The following is a 20,821-nucleotide window of genomic DNA, read 5'->3' as shown; positions in this document are numbered from 1 at the left end:
CAGTGGTACTCAATAGGCACCATGTTAAAAATGAACTATACAACTTGTGGGTGGGAAAAGGAGGGAGAGAGCAAAGGAAGGGGTGATATTAACCCCCCCCAAAAAAGGTACTCATTATCTGATTATGAAACAGTAACCCCTCTGTACATCACCTTAGTAACAATAAAAAAAAATTAATTAAAAAAGTAAGGCTAATGTACCTGTGCAAGTGCCAAGCAAGAGCCTGAAGGAAGTGGGGGCTTAGTGTATTGTTCATAGATTTTGGAAGTATAACCAGCCCGTGTTTCGTAAGTCTGAAACCACTGCCAAACACATGTACAAATAAATAGTTTATATCATGTCTAGAATTGCCATTTTAAGAGTCAGAATGATTTTTTTTAATTGCAAAAATATGTTCTGAATGCTTACACGACATAGCGGGGCGCCAGTGGCTCACACCTATAATCCTAGCTACTCAAGAGGCTCAGATCTGAGGATTACATTTTGAAGGCAGCCTAGGCAGGAAACCCCGATGAGACTCTTATCTCCAATAAATTACTCAAAAAAGCCATTAGTGGCACTGTGGCTCAAGTGGTAAAGTGCTTCCCTTGAGCAAAAGAAGCTCAAGGACAGTGCCCAAGCCCAGAGTTCAAACCCCAGGACTGGCCAAGAAAAGAAAAAGAAATATGACTTGCAAGCCAGGCACTGGTGGCTCATACCTATAATCCTAGCTAGCTATACAAGAGGCTGAGCTCTGAAGATCATGGTTCAAAGCTTGCCCAGGCAGGGAGGTCTATGAGACACTTACCTACAATTAATCACCAAAAAAGCCAGGAGTGGAGCTATGGCTCAAGTGGTAGAGCACTAGTCTTGAGCAATAAAGCTCAGGGACAGCGCCCATGCCCTAAGTTCAAGCGCAAAATCAGAGCAGTGGGGGAAGACTTGCAAAACCAATTTTTTTTTTTTTTATTGCAACTGTCTTGGAATCAGCTAGCATTAGCAAATATCTCAGTGGCAGTGAGAGCCTCTTATATACAAAATATGATATGGCTTGATATGTGATATGCTTTTCTTTGTGGCTTCTGTCCATCACTAAAGCTGTTGTATGTGTAATATACCTACAGCACACATTCATTGCTGAATAAATTATGGATCTTTGAGAAATGCATAAACTGCAGAAATAGTTTTATGCATAAAAATTTTATATACTCTGATATATTTTCATCACACCCCATGCTAAAGATTATGAATCTATATTTCTACTTCAGTGGCAGAATAATAAAATTTCAATCATGGTCCACAAAGCTAGGCTTCTCATAAAAGTGGTTAAGGACATATTCCTTTATCTGTACTAAGAACATATCATACAAAGAGAATAGAACTGCCTTCCAGGTACCCTCCCACTAAATCTCATTATCTGTCATAGAAGACAGAGGAATATAATCACACTCACACTTAGAATGATTGTATCACAAGATATTGTCTGTTCCTTGGACTCATTCCAGATATGAAGATAATCAGGTTAGAAGCTAATTTCCATCTCCCAGGCCACTAATTTCCCTATTAATCATTTAAGACCCCCCCAAATGCCTGCATTCTCCTATTGCCCCTTTTCCCCTATAAGAATGTAATGACATACCAGCGATATGTTAATATATTTGTTTACCTTTTCTCCTATTTAATCTGTCTGCCTTCAGTTTACCTCAGTGAACCTTCAGAGAGCAATGGGCAAGTTCTCCTTGCACTTCTACGGACTGTATGCCCCAATGCAGCCCCGCTCAGAGAAAGCAAAGGAAATCAGACTTTAACAACCAACATTTTCCTGATTTAGGTGGTCCACAAAATATGAGCAACAAGCAAGATAATACAATGGACTTGATAGAGACATACAGCTGCTTTTCTGTCTCCAATTGTGCCATTGCTGAGTAACTTGAACTGACATATGTAGAAGGATGTGTGTGTGTTTGTGTGTGTGTAGCATATATATATATATATATATATAGCCATTTAGATATATTAGACAGCCACAGTAAATGTCTTATGGTTTGGGATTTTCATTTTACAAAGAAGCCTCTAGAAATCCCAAACCATAAGACACTTACTGTGACTGTCTAATAAATATGGGTGAAACAATTACCATAGAAGCAGCCTTTATTTTTTTTTTCTTTTTTTTAAATTTTATTTTATTTTATTTGAGAACATACTGTACAGAGGGGTTACAATTACATGGGCAGGATAATGCATACATTTCTTACCAAGCATTGCAGCCTCCTCCTTTGTTTACCCTTCACCTCCCTTCCCAGCCTCCCCCCTCCCTCCCAACCAATCATACCCCCCCACCCCCCCCCCCCCACCGACATTGTAAAGCTGGTTTTGACATGACATTTTGTACTTCTCATTGTTGCAACAGGTCCACCTGAATCCTTAAACGACTTGTTTGTCCCCATCTCCTCCACATGTTATACTGACATCAAATATAGTGAAAGCGGGGGTTACACTGTGGGGGAGGGACATACAAAGCAGCAAAGAAATAATATTATAAATGCGTTAGAAACACATGCATGAAAGAAACAAAAACATTAAAATACATATTTGAGGTTTCGTTTTCCTAACATCACATTATCTGACTTTTTCCGCTTGACTCATACCTATACTAGATATTGCAAATAAGGGAAACCATGGGACCTATGTTTCTTTGGGCCTGGCTTACTTCACTTAATATAATTTTTTCCAAGCCTTTCCATTTCCTAACAAATGGGGCGATGTCATTCTTTCTGATGGAGGCATAGAATTCCATTGTGTATATATACCACATCTTCTTGATCCATTCATCTACTGAGGGGCATCTGGGTTGGTTCCATGTCTTAGCTATGGTAAATAATTCAGCCTTTATTTTTTTTCTTAACTATTGTCTTGGTGCTAGGGATTGAACCTTGCACCTTACATGCACTTATCACAAATACACAAGCTCTATCACTGAGCCACACCCCCTGCCAAGGTGGCCTTCAAGATATTTTTGTCAATGTCTCACTCTTCATCCTTCCCCTAACCCTCACCTGTCAATGTCTCACGCTTCATCCTTCCCCTAACCCTCACCTATTAATACACAAAATAAAGAACAGGCTGGGAATGTGGCTCGGTGGTAGAGTGCTTGCCTAGCATGCAAGCCCTGGGTTTGATTCCTCAGTACCACATAAACAGAAAAAGCCAGAAGTAGTTTTGTGGCTCAAGTGGTAGAGTGCTAGCCTTGAGCAAAAGAAGCTCAGGAACAGTGCCCAGGCCTTGAGTTCAAGCCTCAGGACTGGCAAAAAATAAAATAAAATAAAAAGTAAAAAACAGAGAATGTGTCACTCCTCCATAACTCTTGCTGTGTTAAACACGTTGAGAAGGAACAGCCTAACCTTACTGCCACAGCTTCCAGACAACCAAACCAGAGAATTTTCATTTCAAGTAAGTCTTCTTATCTAACTTTCTATCTTGTACTCCAAAAAGAAGTGAGAATTGAGAGGTAAGTTTCCACACTATCCCCACATCTCTCATACGTACACCTTCTTTATCTCAATGTATGGGAAAAGATATGAATGCTTCAGATTTGAGAGGACAATATTCTAGATAAAAACATATGCATATCCCATGGAGAAGTATGGATGTTCACAGAACACTATTCCTGCTCTTAAAGAATATTCCTCTTTATGGGAATAATAATCTAGGCAGGGTGGTACACCCCTGTAATCCTGGCACTTGGAAGGAAGAGGCAGGGTGATCAGAAATCTGAGACCATTCTGGGCTCAAAGCAAGACCTTGTCTCAAAAAGTGGGAAAAGGATAATAGAAGGATACAAAAAAATCTATAGCTTGGGGCTGGGAAGGTATCTCCGTGGTGGAGTGCTTGCCTTGCATGCATGAGGCCCTGGGTTTGATTCCTCAGCACCACATAAGCAGTAAAGGCCAGAAGTGGCACTGTGGCTCAAGTGGTAGAGCGCTCGCCTTGAGCTGAAGAGCTGAGGTACAACGCCCAGGCCCAAAGTTCAGGCCCCACAAAAAAAAAAAAAATAGAAAAGTCATAGTTAGGGCTAGAATATGGTAGGTGCCAGCCATGATCCAACCAGTGGATCATGCCTGTAATTCTAGCTACTTGGCAAGCTGAGAATAGGAGGACCAGAGTGCAATGTGAGGAGGTAGCTGAAAGCAGTGGCACAAACCTGTCATCCTAAGCCAAATGAAAAGCTAAAATGGGAGAATTACAGTTCCAGCCCAAGCAGAAAATTCTCCAAGACTCCATTTCAACAGAAAGAAGCTGTCAAGGTGGTACATGCCTGTGATCTCAGCTTGACAAGCCTAAAATAGGTGGATCATGGTCCAGGTAGATCACAGACCAGGCACATACTATCTCAAAAATAACCAGTGAAAAGCTGGAGGCATGGCTCAGCACTAGAATTCCTGTACAAGTATAATGCCTTGAGTTCAAATCCCACTACCACTAAAAGAAAAAAAACTACACCAAGACCAAAGTATAAAGAAAGATCTGATCAATCACACACTCTACAGGCGACTGGCTTCAGGAGATGACAGTATTTGAGAGGGGACATAAGACAGGGATGGGAATGATAAAGCAACCAGAGGTCAACAGACATTTCAGACAAAGGGAACAATGTGGGCTAAGAAACAGAGACAGGAAAGCATATGTGGAGAGTAGATAAGCAAACTGGAAAGGTGGTCTGGGGTCATCGTGAAAGGCTTTTAATGCTCCAGGACTTTATTCTGAATAAAGCGAACAATAAAGAGTTATACAGACTCTGAGCAGAAGAGTGCCTGGAATAGCAGAGAGGTGATTGGTGTGACAAGCCAGGGGAACAGCCGTGGAAGGGGCTCCGCAGAAAGCCGGGAGAACCCCGTAGTAAGTGTGGGGACAGTAATAGATGGCTGCCGCAAGGGTCAGCCCTACGTGAGAGAAAATAACAGATAAGGACAGCAACGACCCAACCTGATCGTTGCAAGGACCACAGGAGAAAGAAGAGCCACAAATAATTAATATTTCAAGACATAGGGCTTCATCTCTCTCCTTTCTCTCAGGTCCGACATTCCTTCCTCATAAGAACCTCCCTAATATACAGGCTAGTCTACCCATTGTACTGCTTAAATGTACACACATCATCCTGCTTATTTCCTTCAAGCATTGTAACTTGCAATCATTTATTTGCTTGTTATATTTGGATTGCACAGCCAGAAAACGAGCATCACAGGGACAGTATACCTGTAGTCTCCAGTGCCTGGTATATATGTAGATTCTTGATCATTTTTTTGAATTGATAATTGGCTTACCAGGAGAAGTCTGGTTTTGACTCAGACCTAGAGAACCTCCACAAAGAAACATCAAAATCTCCCATCCTCAACTTCACCTTTACAGAATGAGCTGTGGAGCTTTCCCCCCTGGTCTTTTGCTTACAGATCAGTTCGTAGGAGGAAAGGGGATTCTCCCTTCACTATCATTTTGCTTTGTGTTCTGTTATGATGTTTTTCTTTTGTAAATATGTAGTTCAATATTTCTGCTCTCTGTCTACTGTTGCTTCCAGCCCTGCCTTTCTGTACCACCTATTTCTCCCTACAGCTGTACACCTTAAGTTGTGCTTTCAGATTCATGGGCACAAAAAAGTGCTGTGTCTTAATTAGTCATTTCCCCATCTTTCTTCTAAACCCGACTCAAATATCCTATCTGGAAGCAAGTTCAGCTCCTTCCCCAAACTTACTTCTGCAACCTTCCACATCATTGAAAACAGCAATCTGATCTTCCAACTAATCATCTTGCAGTCATCCTCTGCTCCTCTTCATCTCACACCCGACGTCTAATTCATCAAATACCCCTTCTCAGCTGTACCTTTAAAAATACCCTGAACTGGGCTGGGAAGGTGGCTCAGTGGTAGAGCGCTTGCTTTGCATGCATAAGGCCGTGGGTTCAATGCCTCAGCACCACATAAGCAAAAAAGAAAAAACCGGAAGTGGCGCTGTGGCTCAAGTGGTAGAGCGCTAGCCTTGAGCTGAAGAGCTGAGGGACAGCATCCAGGCCCAGAATTCAGGCCCCATGACCGGATCAAAAAAAAAAAAAAAAATACCCTGAACTGCTACCAGCACAACTATGTTTATTGCAGCATTACTTACTATACCTAAGATATGGAACCAACCCAGATGCCCCTCAGTAGATGAATGGATCAAGAAAATGTGGTATATATACACAATGGAATTCTATGCCTCCATCAGAAAGAATGACATTGCCCCATTTGTTAGGAAATGGAAAGACTTGGAAAAAATTATATTAAGTGAAGTAAGCCAAGCCCAAAGAAACATAGGTCCCATGATTTCCCTTATTTGCAATATCTAGTATATGTATGAGTCAAGCAGAAAAGGTCAGATAAGGTGATGTTAAGAAAATGAACCCTAACATATGTATTTAAATGTTCTTTTTTTCTTTCATGCATTTGTTTCTAATGCATTCATAAGATTATTTCTTTGTTGCTTTGTATGTCCCTCCCCCACAGTATAACCCCTGCTTCCACTGTATTTGATGTCGGTATAATTTGTGGAGGGAAAGGGGAAAAACAAGTCGTTTAAATAAGGATACAGGTGGACCCGTTGCAACAATGAGAAGTACAAATTGTCATGTCGAAAATGAACTTTACAACTTTGGTGGGGGGGGGGGGAAGATTGGGTGGGGGCGGGAGGAGGCTGGGAAGGGATGGGAAGGGAAACAAAGGAGGAGGCTACAATGCTTGATAAGAAATGTACTCATTATCTTGCCCGTGTAATTGTAACCCCTCTGTACAGTATTTTCACAATAAAAAATAAAAATAAAAAAATAAAAAATACCCTGAACTGGAATTACTTCCCACACTTCCATTGCAGCACTCATTCAAGCCAACACCACCTCTAAAATTTTCTGCAATCACCCACTTCCCGTTCTATAGTCTCAATACAATAGCTGAAACGTGTCTGTTAAAACATAAGACCTTAGTCAGAATGTCACTCTTCTGCTCCTAGTGCTCCAAAGGTTTTTCATCTCCTGGGGTTTGGTTTGGTTTTGTGCCAGTACTAGGGCTCTGTCCCTTAACATTTTTGCGCTCTACCACTGGAACCACAGCTCTACTTCTGACTTTTCAGTGGTTTATTGGAGATGAGTCTCACGAATTTTCCCATGCAAGCTGCCTTTGAACCTTGATCCTAAAATCTCAGACTCCTGAGTACCTATGAGGCACCAGCACCTGGCTAAGATCTAACTTCTATATAATGGCCCTTGTGTCCTCACAGTCTGGCTCACTTTGCCATGTCCTCCTGCCCTTCTTCCCTACCAGTTGTCCTTTGGATATATGACTCCATCAATACTGGTCTTACCGTTGCTCTTCCCAGACATACACTGAACTCTGAGCTTCTTATAATTGATCTTCCCTGTGTCTACAATGTTATTTCTCTTCCCTCAGTGCCTAGAACAGTGCCTTGCACACAATAGGCACATGAGTATATTTGGAGATATATTTGCAATGGTTTGGATGTGGTCTGTCCCCAAGGGATCATGTATAAGAAGCTTGGCCCTCAGCATAGAGATGTTAGGAGCTAGTGGAATCTTTAAGAGGTAAAACCTATGAGAGTTAATTAGGTCACTGGAGGCACTGTCTACTGAGGAATTAACTCAGAGTTATTGTGAAAGTGAGTTGTTGTAAAAGAGCAAACGCGTGCCTCCCTGTTCTCTTGCTTCCTGTCTCACTAAATAAGTGGCACCATGCTGTTTGTACTTTCTTCCTTTTTGGTAGTATTGGGGTTTGAACGCAGGCCTTGGCACTTAAGTATGCTTCTAGCCCTTTTTGCTTTATTCCTTGAATAGAGTTTCTCATCTCTGTCAGGACTGGCCTTGGGATGAGATTCTGACTATCCTCTTGAATAGATCAGAGAGGTGCACCACCATGACCAACTTATTGGTTGTGATGAGGTTCAGCAACTTTTTTGCCTGAGGTGGTCTCATCCTCGATCTTACCAATTTCTACCTCCCAAGTAGCTGGAATTCAAATGGGCTATTTTTTTTAAAATCTTACTGAAGCCCAGTAGTTTCACTTCTAAAAACAGTAGTTTCATTTCTACCCACAAAATGGTCATAAGGACTGAATGCAAAGAAATAAAAAAAAAATAGACATAACAGATTTGTTATGTCTATTTTTACTTACTTTAGAATGCAGAGGTATCATGTCAGTGATAAATCATAGGTTTTAGAAACAACAGATTAAAAATTGGCTACAAATATTCCTTAATGACTTGATTAAGTAAAATCTGTATGAGGCACAATTAAATAATCTATTTCATCCAGGTGCTGATAGCTCACACCTATAAACCCTAGCTACTTGGGAGGCTGAGATCAAGAGGATTACCTTCTGAAGCCAGCCCAGGCATAACCACTAAGACCCCTTCTCAACCAATAGCTGGGCGTGGTGGCACAAGTCTGGCATGCCAGCTACCACAGGAAGTATAAGATAAACAGATCATGTTCCAGTTATGCTTCTGGGTAGAAAGTAAGACTCTATCTCAAACTATTAAGTGAGGTAAGCCAGACTCAAAGAAAAATAGGTCTCATGGCTTCCCTTATTTGCACAGTATGTCCTAGACATATACTATCCTAATATATGTCTAGGACAAGCAAAAAAGGTCAAAAGTTATGTACATATGACCATATAAGATGATGTTAAGTGAAATGAACCCCAAGATAGGGACACGGTGGGTTTTTTTTCTTTCTTGTTTTTTTAACATATTTATAATGTAGTATATGATTTTTTTTTGTTTCTTTTATATGCTCTTCTGCCATAGTATAACCCATTTTCACTGTATTTGATTCCGGTGCCCTGCATCTTGTATATACATTTTATAATTTGGGGACAGGAAGGGAAATAACAAAATGCTAAAATAAGGATACAGGTCAACCCATTGTAACAATAAGATATACAAGACACTATGTTGAAAACAAACTTTACAACTTGGGGAGAGGGGCGAAAGGAAGGAGTTGGGGAGGTGGGGAAGAAAGGGATGGTAGGGGAAAAACAAAGGAGGAGGTAACAATGCTCAATCGGAAATATACTCATTACTCATGTAACTGTATTTTTACAATTAAAAAAAAGTTTAAAAAAAAAAAAAAAGTATGGAACCAAGCACTGGGCGCCAGTAGCTTACACCTGTAATCCTAGCTACTCAGGATGCTAAGATCTGAGGAATGAGGTTCAAAGCCAGCCTGGGCAAAGAAAGTCAATGAGACTCTTATCTCCAATTAACCATCAGAAAAACTGGAAGTGGCACTGTGGCTCAAGTGGTAGAACACTCACCTTGAGCTGAAGAGCTCAGGGAAAGCACCCCAAGTTCAAGCCCCATGACCGACAAAAAAAAGGATAGAGGCCTGGTTCAATGGTACAGTACCCAGCAAGCATGAGACCCTGAGTTCAAACTCCAATATCACACACACACAAAAATTATGTTTCAAAAAGGAATTGTAATTCAAAACAGATATGTAGGGCCTGGTGAAGCATTTGTCAAGCATAAGGAAGGAAGAAAAGAAGGAAGGAAGGAAGAAAGAGAGGAAGGAAGGAAGGAAGGAAGGAAGGAAGGAAGGAAGGAAGGAAGGAAGGAGAAAGGGAAGGAAGGAGGAAGGAAAGATAGAGAAAAAGAGAAAGGGAGAAGGAAGGAAGGAAAGATTGTGTGAGCTATAAAGAAAGATATTTATAATTTTTCCTATCACACATTTTTAATTATTTTAAATTACTGAATAAGTAAGTTCCTTTTTATCATGTGTCTTAACATATATACATATCACATCAGTGAGCTATTATAAAGAGGAAAGAGAAAATATTAAATAGACATGCCTTACTCAGTGATATTTTTTAATGTGTGAGTTCTAGCATGATAAGAAATTATAAAACTTTTAAGTGCTTTTCCATGTTTTTCAGATACAATATGAGGTCCTTCCAAATACAATCATCTCTACCTCCCCAGGACCTAGCCCAGTGTCTGACAGAGAAAAGGAGAAGCACTGAGTAGGTGGATAGGTGGGTAAGTCACCGGTGGAGTAAGGTAGTAATTAGTGCCATCTCTTCTTCCAGGCATTCCAAAACCAGTATTTTCTGTCTCCTGTCCCGGGACTAGGTGCAGTAATAGAACCAGTTCTGTTCCAAGGAATTGGGAAAGATGATGATGTGTCACTGGCAAATTGGAATATTTATGTTAGATCTTCCACATTCTTTTTCTAGGGATACAGCCATGAAAATATGTTGACAAGAAACCTCCATCAACTACCCAATCTCTGAGTGAACAAATAAAGACTCCATACAGTAATTCTTGGATTGAATCGCTGAAATTTTAGAGGGTTTTCTTTTTCATTTGTTTGGATATTTTTGGTAGTACTGGGTTAGAAGATAAGCTTAGGTCCATGCCTTGCTAGTCAGGTGTTCTACTAGAAAAGTACCTGCTTAGTAAGTACAAGGCTCTAAATTCAAACCTCAGAGGACAAAAATTCAAAAATGGAACTAATTACCTCATGGGATAGTTATAGGGATTAAGAAAGTGAATACCTATCAAATATATAGCATAGTATCCAGGGCAGGTAAAGTTGTCAATAAATAATAGGCAATTATTATTACCAATGTATTAGACACTTCTATGTTGTGTATTTCATTTTACTCTTCCATATATTACTCCTCACTTAATGTAATTTATGCTTATTTTTCCCATTCAAAGTTCTTTATTAAGAATCATCATACTTCCCAACTTTGGTGGGGGGGGGGGTGGCGGGGAGGATTGGGTGGGGGTGGGGGGGGGCGGGGGAGGATGGGAAGGAATGGGAAGGGGAAACAAAGGAGGAGGCTACAATACTTGATAAGAAATGTACTCATTATCTTACCCATGTAATTGTAACCCCTCTGTACAGTATTTTCACAATAAAAAAATAATAATATAAATAAATAAAAATAAACAATAAAATAAAAGCAAATATAAGTTTGTTCTAGGTGATTGCCAGAAAAAAAAAAGAATCATCATATCAAGAAGACAAAATACATAAAAAGACCTACCAAGTTGAAGACATTATGGAAGGCACCAGAATGGAGTCAAACAGGAAGCACAGTCAAGTTGTATACAAGTGTACACAAATGTATTAACCGAAATACGTTATTTGCAAGGGAGAATTCAAAAGGTGTAATTCCTAAGAAAAACTAACTCACAGTCCAACAAAATGAATACCAGGAAATTGGTACTTGAAAGGTAGGGGGAAGGGTGTCGGGGAAGAGAAATAGACTAATGAAGACAGGAAGCAAGAGACTGTAGTCATAATATGCAATGCATATCCTACAAAAGTGGAGGGGAAGGATCAGGTTGGGAGAGATGGGGGAGAAGGATGAAAGGGGTGACACTGATCAAGATGCATTGTACTCATAAACTGATCTGTTGACTGGTAACTCCTTTGTACAACTAATTTTTTTTAAAGAAATATTATTGAGGTCTTTTCATTGCCTATATTTTTTCTTCTCCAATCTGCTGATAACCAAGAAAACTTTAAAATCTGAAATATAATGTTCTATATAAACATGGTATCAGAGGTAGAGTGACTAATTTTTAACGTAAATATACTTTGTAAAGTATGGATCTGTGCAGGCACCATTTGAAGCCAGTCTGAAGAGGAAAGTCCATTCGAATCTTACCTCCAATAAACTATTCAAAAAAGCCAGAAGTGGCTCTGTGGCTCAAGTGGTAGAGTACTAGCCTTGAGCTCAGGGACAGTACCCAAGCCAGAATTCAAGCCCTAGTACTGGCAAAAAAAAAAAAAAGGATAATGGATCTGTATCTTATTCAAAGTCATGATAGAAATACTATTTAGGTCCAATTTACCAAAAGCAATTAATGTTTCAGCAAAAGCCAGAATTTGTGCCCACATCCACACTGCTTGTATACATTGCCCTACAGACAAGAGCTACTAGCAGACAGGTAGGTAGCAGAGGTCAGCAGATCTAATCCTCTTATCTATCTTACAAGTTACTATAATGAAACCCAGAGTTATGTAACTGGTCCAATCAACATAACTTGGTGGCAGGGCTGATACTAAAACATAAACTGAAATTAACTTCCACAGAAATTATATGTTAGCTTTAGATGGTAAATCATTAAAAAACTGGGCTGGAAATGTGGTTTAGTGGTGGAGTGCTTGCCTACCACACATAAAGTCTTGGGTTCCATTCCTCAGTACCACATAAACAGAAAAATACAGAAGTGGTGCTGTGGTTCAAGTGGTAGAGTGTTAGCCTTGAGCAAAAGAAGCTCAGGGACAATGGCCAGGCCTGGGTTCAAGCCCTAGGACTGGGGGGAAAAAAGGCATTAAAAACCCAGCTATCAGAAAGACAGTGTCAATATGATATACACAGGGAGGACTCCAATGGTGTGACCTTTGAACAACTAACTTACAATTTAACAAAATGAATACTAGGAAGCTGGAACATGTATTGTAGATGGAGGTGAAGCGGGGAACAGAAAAATGAATAGAAAATGATGGGCAAATGCAGTCATAATATTCAATGTGCCTAGTGAAAATGAGTTAGGTAAATAGAGGGGATAGGCAGGGTTGGGAGAGATAAAGAAGAACAAAAAAAGATTCATTGTACTCACAAATTGACATGTTGAATTGAAACCCCTTTTGTACAGCTACTTAAACATAATTTTTAAATGTTATCATTTTAGTATTGCTATCAAGAACAGAAAGTAGTTCTAAAAACCTAAAAGAATTTATTTACTCCCATATTTTTCCTTCTCATTTTACCACTCAAAATAACATGTAAAAAAATACCAGAAATAGCCTGATGCATTTCTTTGGTGTGTCAGGGTCTCTCTCTCTCTGTGTCTCTCCCTGTGTGTGTGTCTCTCTGTCTCTCTCTATATACACACACACACACACACATGGCAAAAAAATTAGTCACATGTGAAGCTGGAATGTGGCTTCAATGAGAGAGCACCTGCCTAGCAAGCACCAAGTACTGAGTTCAAAACTCCAGTACCACCAAAATAAGTTAAAAATAAGCCACATATGTATTATTTGTGAAACAGAACTTTGGTTACAATGATTTTTATATTTTGCAGAATAGCTTTTAACTATTAGAAATTATTTAACTATTATAATCTGAGTTAGAGGTAGTAAACAAGTGCATTGAGAAATTGCATAACATAAAATAATTAAATATTTACTGACTGTGTAAGTTAAGCACATACATTCCTCCTCATTTCACAACAAACCTGTGAATTGGGAAGTGTAATTATACCTATTTTGCTGACCATGAAAATGGGCTGTCTCAGAGTAATTTGTTGTTACTTAGATAATGGCCAAAAGCAAAATTCATTCTCAAAATGGTTTCTAAAGGCTGTTGATCTTAACTAACTACTGTCATATGCAAATTCTATCAAGTTCCCTACCCACTATAATTTAGATCAAAGTCAATCCATCACATCTAAGAAGTGGGTTACATAACCCCAAGACTCTAATCCAAGAATGAAATCAGTTTAGAGTTCACATATTTGTGACTGTAAACTCGAGGCCCAAGAGGAAAGCTATCAGTATAAACCAATAATGAGAAGGGGAGAAATATAAAGAGGAGAGAAAAAGGAAAAAGGTCAATATAAATATGCTCTTCTAAAGGACCCAATACAGATGCATTTTACTAGACACCAGGGCCGTATGGCAAAAGTAGAAAGGGGAACCCAGACAGAAATGGAAAGAACTGTACCTAAGTCAAAACAACTTGGCACAATCGTGTTATTATCCTGCCACTAAGAAAGGAGCTGTGAAAGGCTCTGCAAGAGGTAGTGTCCATGAGTACAATGCTAAATCAAGACATAACTGATTTCTAACACAAACACATGCGTTTAAATAGGGACAGTCTGCTACATAAGACTGACCACTAGTTTCCAGAAGAGGCATTACCACAGCAGTCACATAATCTGGATCAGTGCGAAATGCATAATCACCAGGAAGAATATGGTTTAGGAAAGAGTAGGGAAGAAACTAACATTTTCTTTATTAAGTTCCTCTGAAGTTTTTCCATGTTCCAGACTCTGTGCATGTTATTTTCAATGTCACTCCATTTAATACTGGTAACTCTGGTAGATGGGATGGTTACTTTTATTTATCAACTTGTCCAGGCCATGATGCCCAGATGGTGGGTCCAACACTATTTTGGATATTTTTGTGGGGGATTTTTTTAAATGTAATTAACACTTAAATCAGTGGACCCTGAGTCAAGTACACTACTCTCCCGGTTTGGCTGGGCCTCTCATCCAATCAGTTTAAGGCCTTAATGACTTTTAGCAAGCAGGCCAATTAAGCCAGAAGACTCAAACTGAAGCTCTTCCTTGGGTCATCAGCCTAATCAGAAATTTGGATTTATAAAACTTCCACAATTAGCAGGGTGCCAGTGGCTCACACTTTTGTAATCCTAGCTACTCAGGAGGCTGAGACCTGAGGATTGTGGTTTGAAGCCAGCCTGGGCAGAAAAGTCTGTGACTCTTATCTCCAATAAACTACTCAGAAAAGAGTTGGAAGTGGCACTGTGGCCCAAGTGAAAGAGCACTGGCCTTAAGTACAAAGAGGCTCGGGGACAGCGCCCAGGCCCTGAGTTCAAGCCCCAGAACCAGGAGGAAAAAAAACCACAATTATATGAGTCAATTACTTAGACTAAATCTCTATTAATAGAGAAACCTCACTCTCTCATCTGTTTTCTTAGATTGTAAAATCAATAGTGGGAAAGACATAAAGACATTCTACTATTCTCTTTCTCTAAAGAACCCTAAAAAAGACAGCCTAACAGAGTCCATTCTCCTTCCCATTGAGAAGGACCTCAGGTTTCTTTCTAGCATGAGGAGCTTGGCGAAAGGGGAAAGCAATAAGCAGTGATTCTAGGCACTTGTGGCACACACCTCTAATCCTAGCTACTCAGAAGGCTGAGCTCAAAGGATCACAGTTTAAAGTCAACCAAGGTAGGAAAGACAGGAGACTTTTATCTATGATTACCATCAAAAAAGTCAGAAATGGAGCTGTGGGTCAAGCAGTAGAGCACTAGCTTCAATCAAAAAAAGCTCAGGGACAGGTCCCAGGCCATGAGTTCAAATCCTAGGACCAGCACACCAAAAAACAAGCAGCAGTAAAGCACTGCTTTCTCAAGTCAGGTACCCTAGATATCCTGTTATCTCACTGACATCACAGGTACCCAGAGTGACATGGGCACACCCTTCCTGTGATATCCTGATGTAGCTATATCCGGTAAAAATAAATCACATATTCCTACTATCTCAATATTTGAGGACTTTTACAAAAAAAAAAAAAAAAAAAAAAAGGAAGAAAATAATTGCTAAAAAACTGAATTAGGGCTGGGAAGGTGGCTCAGTGGTAGAGCACTTGCCTTGCATACATGAGACCCTGGTTCGATTCCTCGGCACCACATAAGCAAAAATGGCCGGAAGTGGTGCTGTGGCTCAAGTGGTAGAGTGCTAGCCTTGAGCTGAAGAGCTGAGGACAGTGCCCAGGTCCAGAGTTCAGACCCCACAACTGATTTAAACAAAAAAAAAAAAAATTGAAGAATGAGGCCAATTAGAACATATTATAAACTTGTGGAAATGCAACAATGAAATCCTCATCTGTATAATTAATGTAAACTCATAAAAACATTTTTTGAAAAATGCAGAAGCAACAAAATTTTTTTAATTGTTAAATTATAGTCTTTGCTTGTTGGTATACTCTTTAGTCATTCACTCCCTTAATTATGATAACAATTTCACAACTATTTATGCCTTGTAGCTTGTTTATAACAAAAATGTACTTTTTTTTGGGGGGGGGGGGCAGTCCTGGGGCTTGAACTCAGGGCTTGAGCACAGTCCCTGAGCTGCTTCTGTCAAGGCTAGCACTCTACCATCTGAGTCACAGCACCACTTCTGGATTTTTCTGTTTATGTGGTACTAAGGAATCAAACCCAGGGCTAGCCTGGCTCCTCAGGCTAGAAGGAGGCCTGAGGTCCTTCTCAATGGAAAGGAGAATGGACTGTTAGGCTGTCTTTTTCAGGGTTCTTTAGAGAAAGAGAATAGTAGAAAATCTTTTTTTTGGGGGGCTATTGATTTTACAATGCTAAGCAAACACTCTACCACTAAGCCACATTCCCAGCCTACTTTTGGTTTTTGTGGCTCACTATTGTAGCCCAGGCTGGCCTCAAATGCCCCATTCTCCTGTATCACTCTGGTCAGTACTGCAATTACAAGTGTACAACACTATGTTTATTCCTTTTTATTGTCTTTAAAATAGGATCTTGCTACATATGAGTCTGGCCTTGAATTTGCAATCCTACTGTCTCTGCTTTCCAAGTTCTGGAATTACAGGCTTTGTCACCACACCCAGCAAATATTTATTCTTAAATGTTTAACAAAGTTCCAAAACAACACTTCCTACCAGCTATAGGTGGCAAGAGATACAATAACATGGAATCAAGTTGTTTAAGAATGGAATCAAGGGTCACCATGATCTCAGGCTGAAGGAACTGCTTACTTTTTACCATATTTCTTGATTACACTTTTAGTCAAGACTTTCCACCACACACACACACACACACACACACACACACCCTTACACACACACACACACACACACACACACACACACACACACACACACACACACACACACACACACACACACACACACACACACACACACACACACCATTTCCCCCAAATTTCATCTTTTTGTTTCTGCTTGAAAGCCATATTTCCCCCATTTCCTTGGCCTGCTGCTTGTGGTTTTAGGAGCTTCTGTTTCTTGCAATTCTTTGTGCTGGATATTTGCCGGTCTTTCTCCAACCCTCCTCCAAAACTGGAAATGGAAAACCCTTATACTTTTTATAAGTTCTTTTAGGAACTAAAAGGTGCAATCTAGCTGGAGGGACACACACAAACTCGTATATGGGCAAAATGAAAAAAAAAGACTAACTAAATTGCCCTAAAAAGACAAGGTTTCACAGAAGGTGTGACCCTTCAGCTGAGATAGGTGGTATTGCAGACAGAACTTCTCAAGAAGCCAATTTTGCTGGAATCTGTTGCTCCATGTGGCTAAGAGGAAGTATGTGGGAGTTGGGCCAGGAGACAAGGCATCAAGCTGGAAATGCAAGCTGGTGTTATGCAGTGAGGACCAATGGATTCGATGCCAGAAAGTTTGGTCTTTATCTGCAATCACAGTTAGGAAAGAATTTTAAGCAGGGGATAGACAACTCCATGGACTAAGTAAGTCTATTTGCAGAAGCCCTTCCATAAAATGTCCTTCATGTGCATGTAAAGAAAGCTGGGAGGCTTGTCACTTGGACAGCTATAGCAGACAAACCATGATAAAGTCTGATAAAAAAACAAAAATCTTAAATAGAAACTGAGCCTTAATTATATTAATAATTTTTATTATAAAAGGCATAAAAGAGTTTGGTATAGTGATGCACACCTGTAACCACAAGTATGGGAGTCAGAGGCTGGAGAATTACCAAGTTCAAGGCCATCCTGGATTACAAAGCAAGGTTCTATCTCAAATAAAAGCTAAAGGTTGGAGAAGTAGCTAATGATAGTGTTTGCTTCATACTGTCAAGGCCTTGGTTTGGTCTCAAACACTACAAATTAAAGTTGAGTTACACACAGTCAGAACTAAAAATCCATGGTCCAGAAATTGACAACCACTCTGTATATATAATGAAAACATATGTTTAAAGTTTTCTAATGTAATAAAACCCAATTAGAGTGTATGTTAGGAAATTATTATAGTAATAAATATATATGTGGAATCTGTGTCTAAAGTACAAAAGTAATACCAAATTGGGAATAGGTAAGTTAGTAAACCCAAACATAATTTGGGAATCACCAAAAGTAGACAAAGAACCAGTTTTAAATTATATTTCTAAAGAGTGAAAGGGATAGCAAAGGCAACTAAAACAAAGAACCATAGATCAGGAATAAATCATTCATTCTCTTGTAGCTTTTCATCACCCTCCCTCCTTTCTGCTGATTGTTTCTTTTCATCATTCCTAGAGATTTTATAAACCTTCTATTCCAATAGTTTTTCCTCCAATTCAACTTTTAGTGAGAAGATGCAGCAAAAAAAAAAAAAAAAAACTGTATGAAAATTATCACTATCTGAAACAAATCGTTTAAATAGGGATACAGGTAGACCCATTGCAACGAGATGTTCAAGTCGTTATGTCGAAAAACGAACTTTACAACTTTGGGGGGGGGGGGGTAGCGGGGAGGATTGGGGGGGAGGATGGGAAGGGATGGGAAGGGGAAACAAAGGAGGAGGCTACAATGCTTGGTAAGAAATGTACTCATTATCTTGCCCATGTAATTGTAACCCCTCTGTACAGTATTTTCACAATAAAAAAAATAAAAATAAATAAAAATAAAAAAGAATAGTTTGATATTATAAAATCTATTATCATCAGTCCAAACTTTGATATATCCATGGAAATGTGGGGGGTTTTTTTAGTTCCCAGTACAAAGGTCATGTCTAAAATCCTAGTTATTCAAACTGAGATCTGAGGATGGAGGTTCGAACCCAGCCCAGGCAGACAAATCTGACTCTCATCTCCAATTAACTAGCAAAAAAGCATGAAGTCTGAGAGGCAGGGAGAAAAAAAAGGAGAAAATGAAGTTGGATCAAAAGGTAGAGTGTCACTCATGAGGAAAAAGCCAAAGGGAGAGCAAGAGGCTCTAAGTTCAAACCATGGTACCAGCACAACAATTAACAACGACAAATTCTAAACTCAAATTTCAGACTAGAGACCCTGACCCTGCCACACCACACCTCAAAAACTGACTTGTGCCTACAACTTACTTTATGAGTACAGGCTATGTGATTCCGTCTTAGAGAAGAGGAACTATCAAAAATTCTATTTAAAAAAGGGGGGGGGAGGAAGAGTGGGTATAAAATCAACTTCGAGCTAATCCTGAGATGACAGGCTGGCCCTTTGCCTTAATATTCTACAGTATCTAAGAGGAAAAGGCATAATTTCTGTGCAGGGATGCCTTCTGGCAGGAGCCCAAGGATGTCACTCAACCGTTTCGATTTGGAAAAAGTCAAAGGAGTTTGGATTGAGGCATCTCAAAGAAGGAAATTTTCAGAAACACAGAGATTGTTAAAGACACAGGGCGAGAGCGATTCCCGGGAGAGCTGAGACCGGTATCAAATGATTGATAAGGGGCGGGGATAAATGTTGAGCTGAGGGGATTCCACCACCTGTTGGAAAGCGTGAACCCGACCGCACAGGTTTCCCGGCGGCATCGGGGGAGTCGGGACTCAAGAGCTGGCTCCGGTACCCGGCTCCACGGGCAGGAGGGGATCCCGGCGGTTGAGATCTGGGACCTCGAAGCCCTCCCAGCCCGGCTCCCCTTACCTTCTGATGGAAGTAACGAACTGAGTAGTTCTTAGCTACCGTGTGGCGGGGTGTGGGTTTGGTTGGTGAGTGGAGGCTGCCGAGGGCCCTCGAAGCCGGGTGGACGGCGGGGGCGGCCCCCGGTGCCAGCAAAGGCAGGAGCAGGAGCAGGAGGACCGGGCGGCCCATGGCTCCGGCCGGCGGCAGCAAGGCGGGCGGGAGGCTCCCTCCCCCCCGCAGCAGCGCGCAGCCTTAAGCCCGGCCCGGCCCCCGCAGCTCCGCCCGTCCGTCGCAGACCCGCTCCTCCCCCGGGAAGCCCACAGCCCGGCAGCCGGCTCCGCCGCGGTCCTCCGAGGGCGCCGCCTCCACGCCACGCCCCCCTCGTGCCACCCCACCCCCCCCCACCCCGTTTTAGGGCCTACCTTCGCCGCGCCCGCACGCCAGGTCGGCCGGGGCCACCGCCTCCCCCGAAGCGCCGTCCCGCCCTCACCGACGGCGCCCCGCCAGGCCGTCCTCCCCGGGGTGGAGCTCCATCCCTGACTTCACTGTCACCGCCCAACGTCGCCCGGGGCGGCCGGGGGACGCCACGACCCCCGGTCCTCCGCAAGACCTCCAAAGGGTAACAGTAACGACGGCTGGGAGAACAGTTTATTAGCAGCTCCATCGGTCAGGAGTACACAAAGGCACCGATCGCCTCATCTAAGCCTGCCCCGCGCTGCCCTCCCGTGTCTCGTGAGCCGCTGTCGTCCCCCCCACCCCACACACACACCCCTGATGATGGGGACGCGGGCTCCGGATGCGGGCGCAAGTGCTGGACCACGCCGGCGGCGGGAGTGCAGCGCGGCTCCGCAGACCGATCCGCACCACCTCCACAGGACCGCCACTCCAGACTCGGCTCCCGGCACCTGGTACCCCGCCGCCAAGCCCAACCGCTCCCACGGGGACTCGGTTCTGGGGTCAACCAGAACAACCCAACACTGCCGGCAAAGCCCGTCCCCACGCGGGGCCGCGGGATTCCCCGCCCCGCCGGCGGGCCCCGCCCCCTCCGCTTCACCTGGCTTCCGGTAGCCCGCTCCAGCCCCGCCTCCCGCCAGCGTCTCTGCCCCGTCCACACACGCACGCGCGTGCGCACACACACATACACGGAGGAGCAGCGGCCCCGCCTGCCTTCCCGGGGGCGCCCAGCCCTCTGCCACCCGGCCTGCACCCCCTGTTTCACTCCGCCTCATCCCTGCGTCCAGCTGGCTCGAAACCAGCTTCACAGCTCGCACTACAGTCGACCCCGCGCCGTGAGGAAAATGGTTGCTCCCCTCAAGCCCCGTCTCTCCACACAGTTGGACGAAAAAGGTCGCTTCCGAACGCTCGCCGGATTTGGCGACTAGCTAAGCGTCTCTCCCGCAA

General features: G+C 42.0%; 1 protein-coding gene across 3 annotated transcripts in view; it reads right to left on the bottom strand.

The window, feature by feature from the left end:
* LOC122114493 (prolylcarboxypeptidase) overlaps positions 1 to 20,759 on the bottom strand; it is a 76,662-nt gene extending 55,903 nt beyond the window's left edge. Inside the window, exon 1 of one of the 3 annotated variants that reach the window (XM_042687703.1) lies at positions 20,709 to 20,759. Coding sequence is in view for 1 of the 3 variants with exons in the window: in XM_042687694.1 (XP_042543628.1) it covers positions 19,442 to 19,609 (168 nt within the window). In the remaining 2 variants the exon portion in view is untranslated. Of the gene's footprint in view, positions 1 to 19,441; positions 19,759 to 19,842; positions 19,863 to 20,708 lie in introns of those variants that run through there. The other 2 variants (XM_042687712.1, XM_042687694.1) reach the window with 2 other exon arrangements.
* Between the last annotated feature and the right edge of the window lie 62 nt (positions 20,760 to 20,821).

The sequence above is a fragment of the Dipodomys spectabilis genome, unplaced genomic scaffold, assembly GCF_019054845.1.
Source record: "Dipodomys spectabilis isolate Male_0828 unplaced genomic scaffold, ASM1905484v1 ptg000003l, whole genome shotgun sequence".
Taxonomy (NCBI): domain Eukaryota; kingdom Metazoa; phylum Chordata; class Mammalia; order Rodentia; family Heteromyidae; genus Dipodomys; species Dipodomys spectabilis.
The sequence above is the reverse complement of the archived record's forward strand: the minus strand, read 5'-3'. Positions and strand labels throughout refer to the sequence as shown.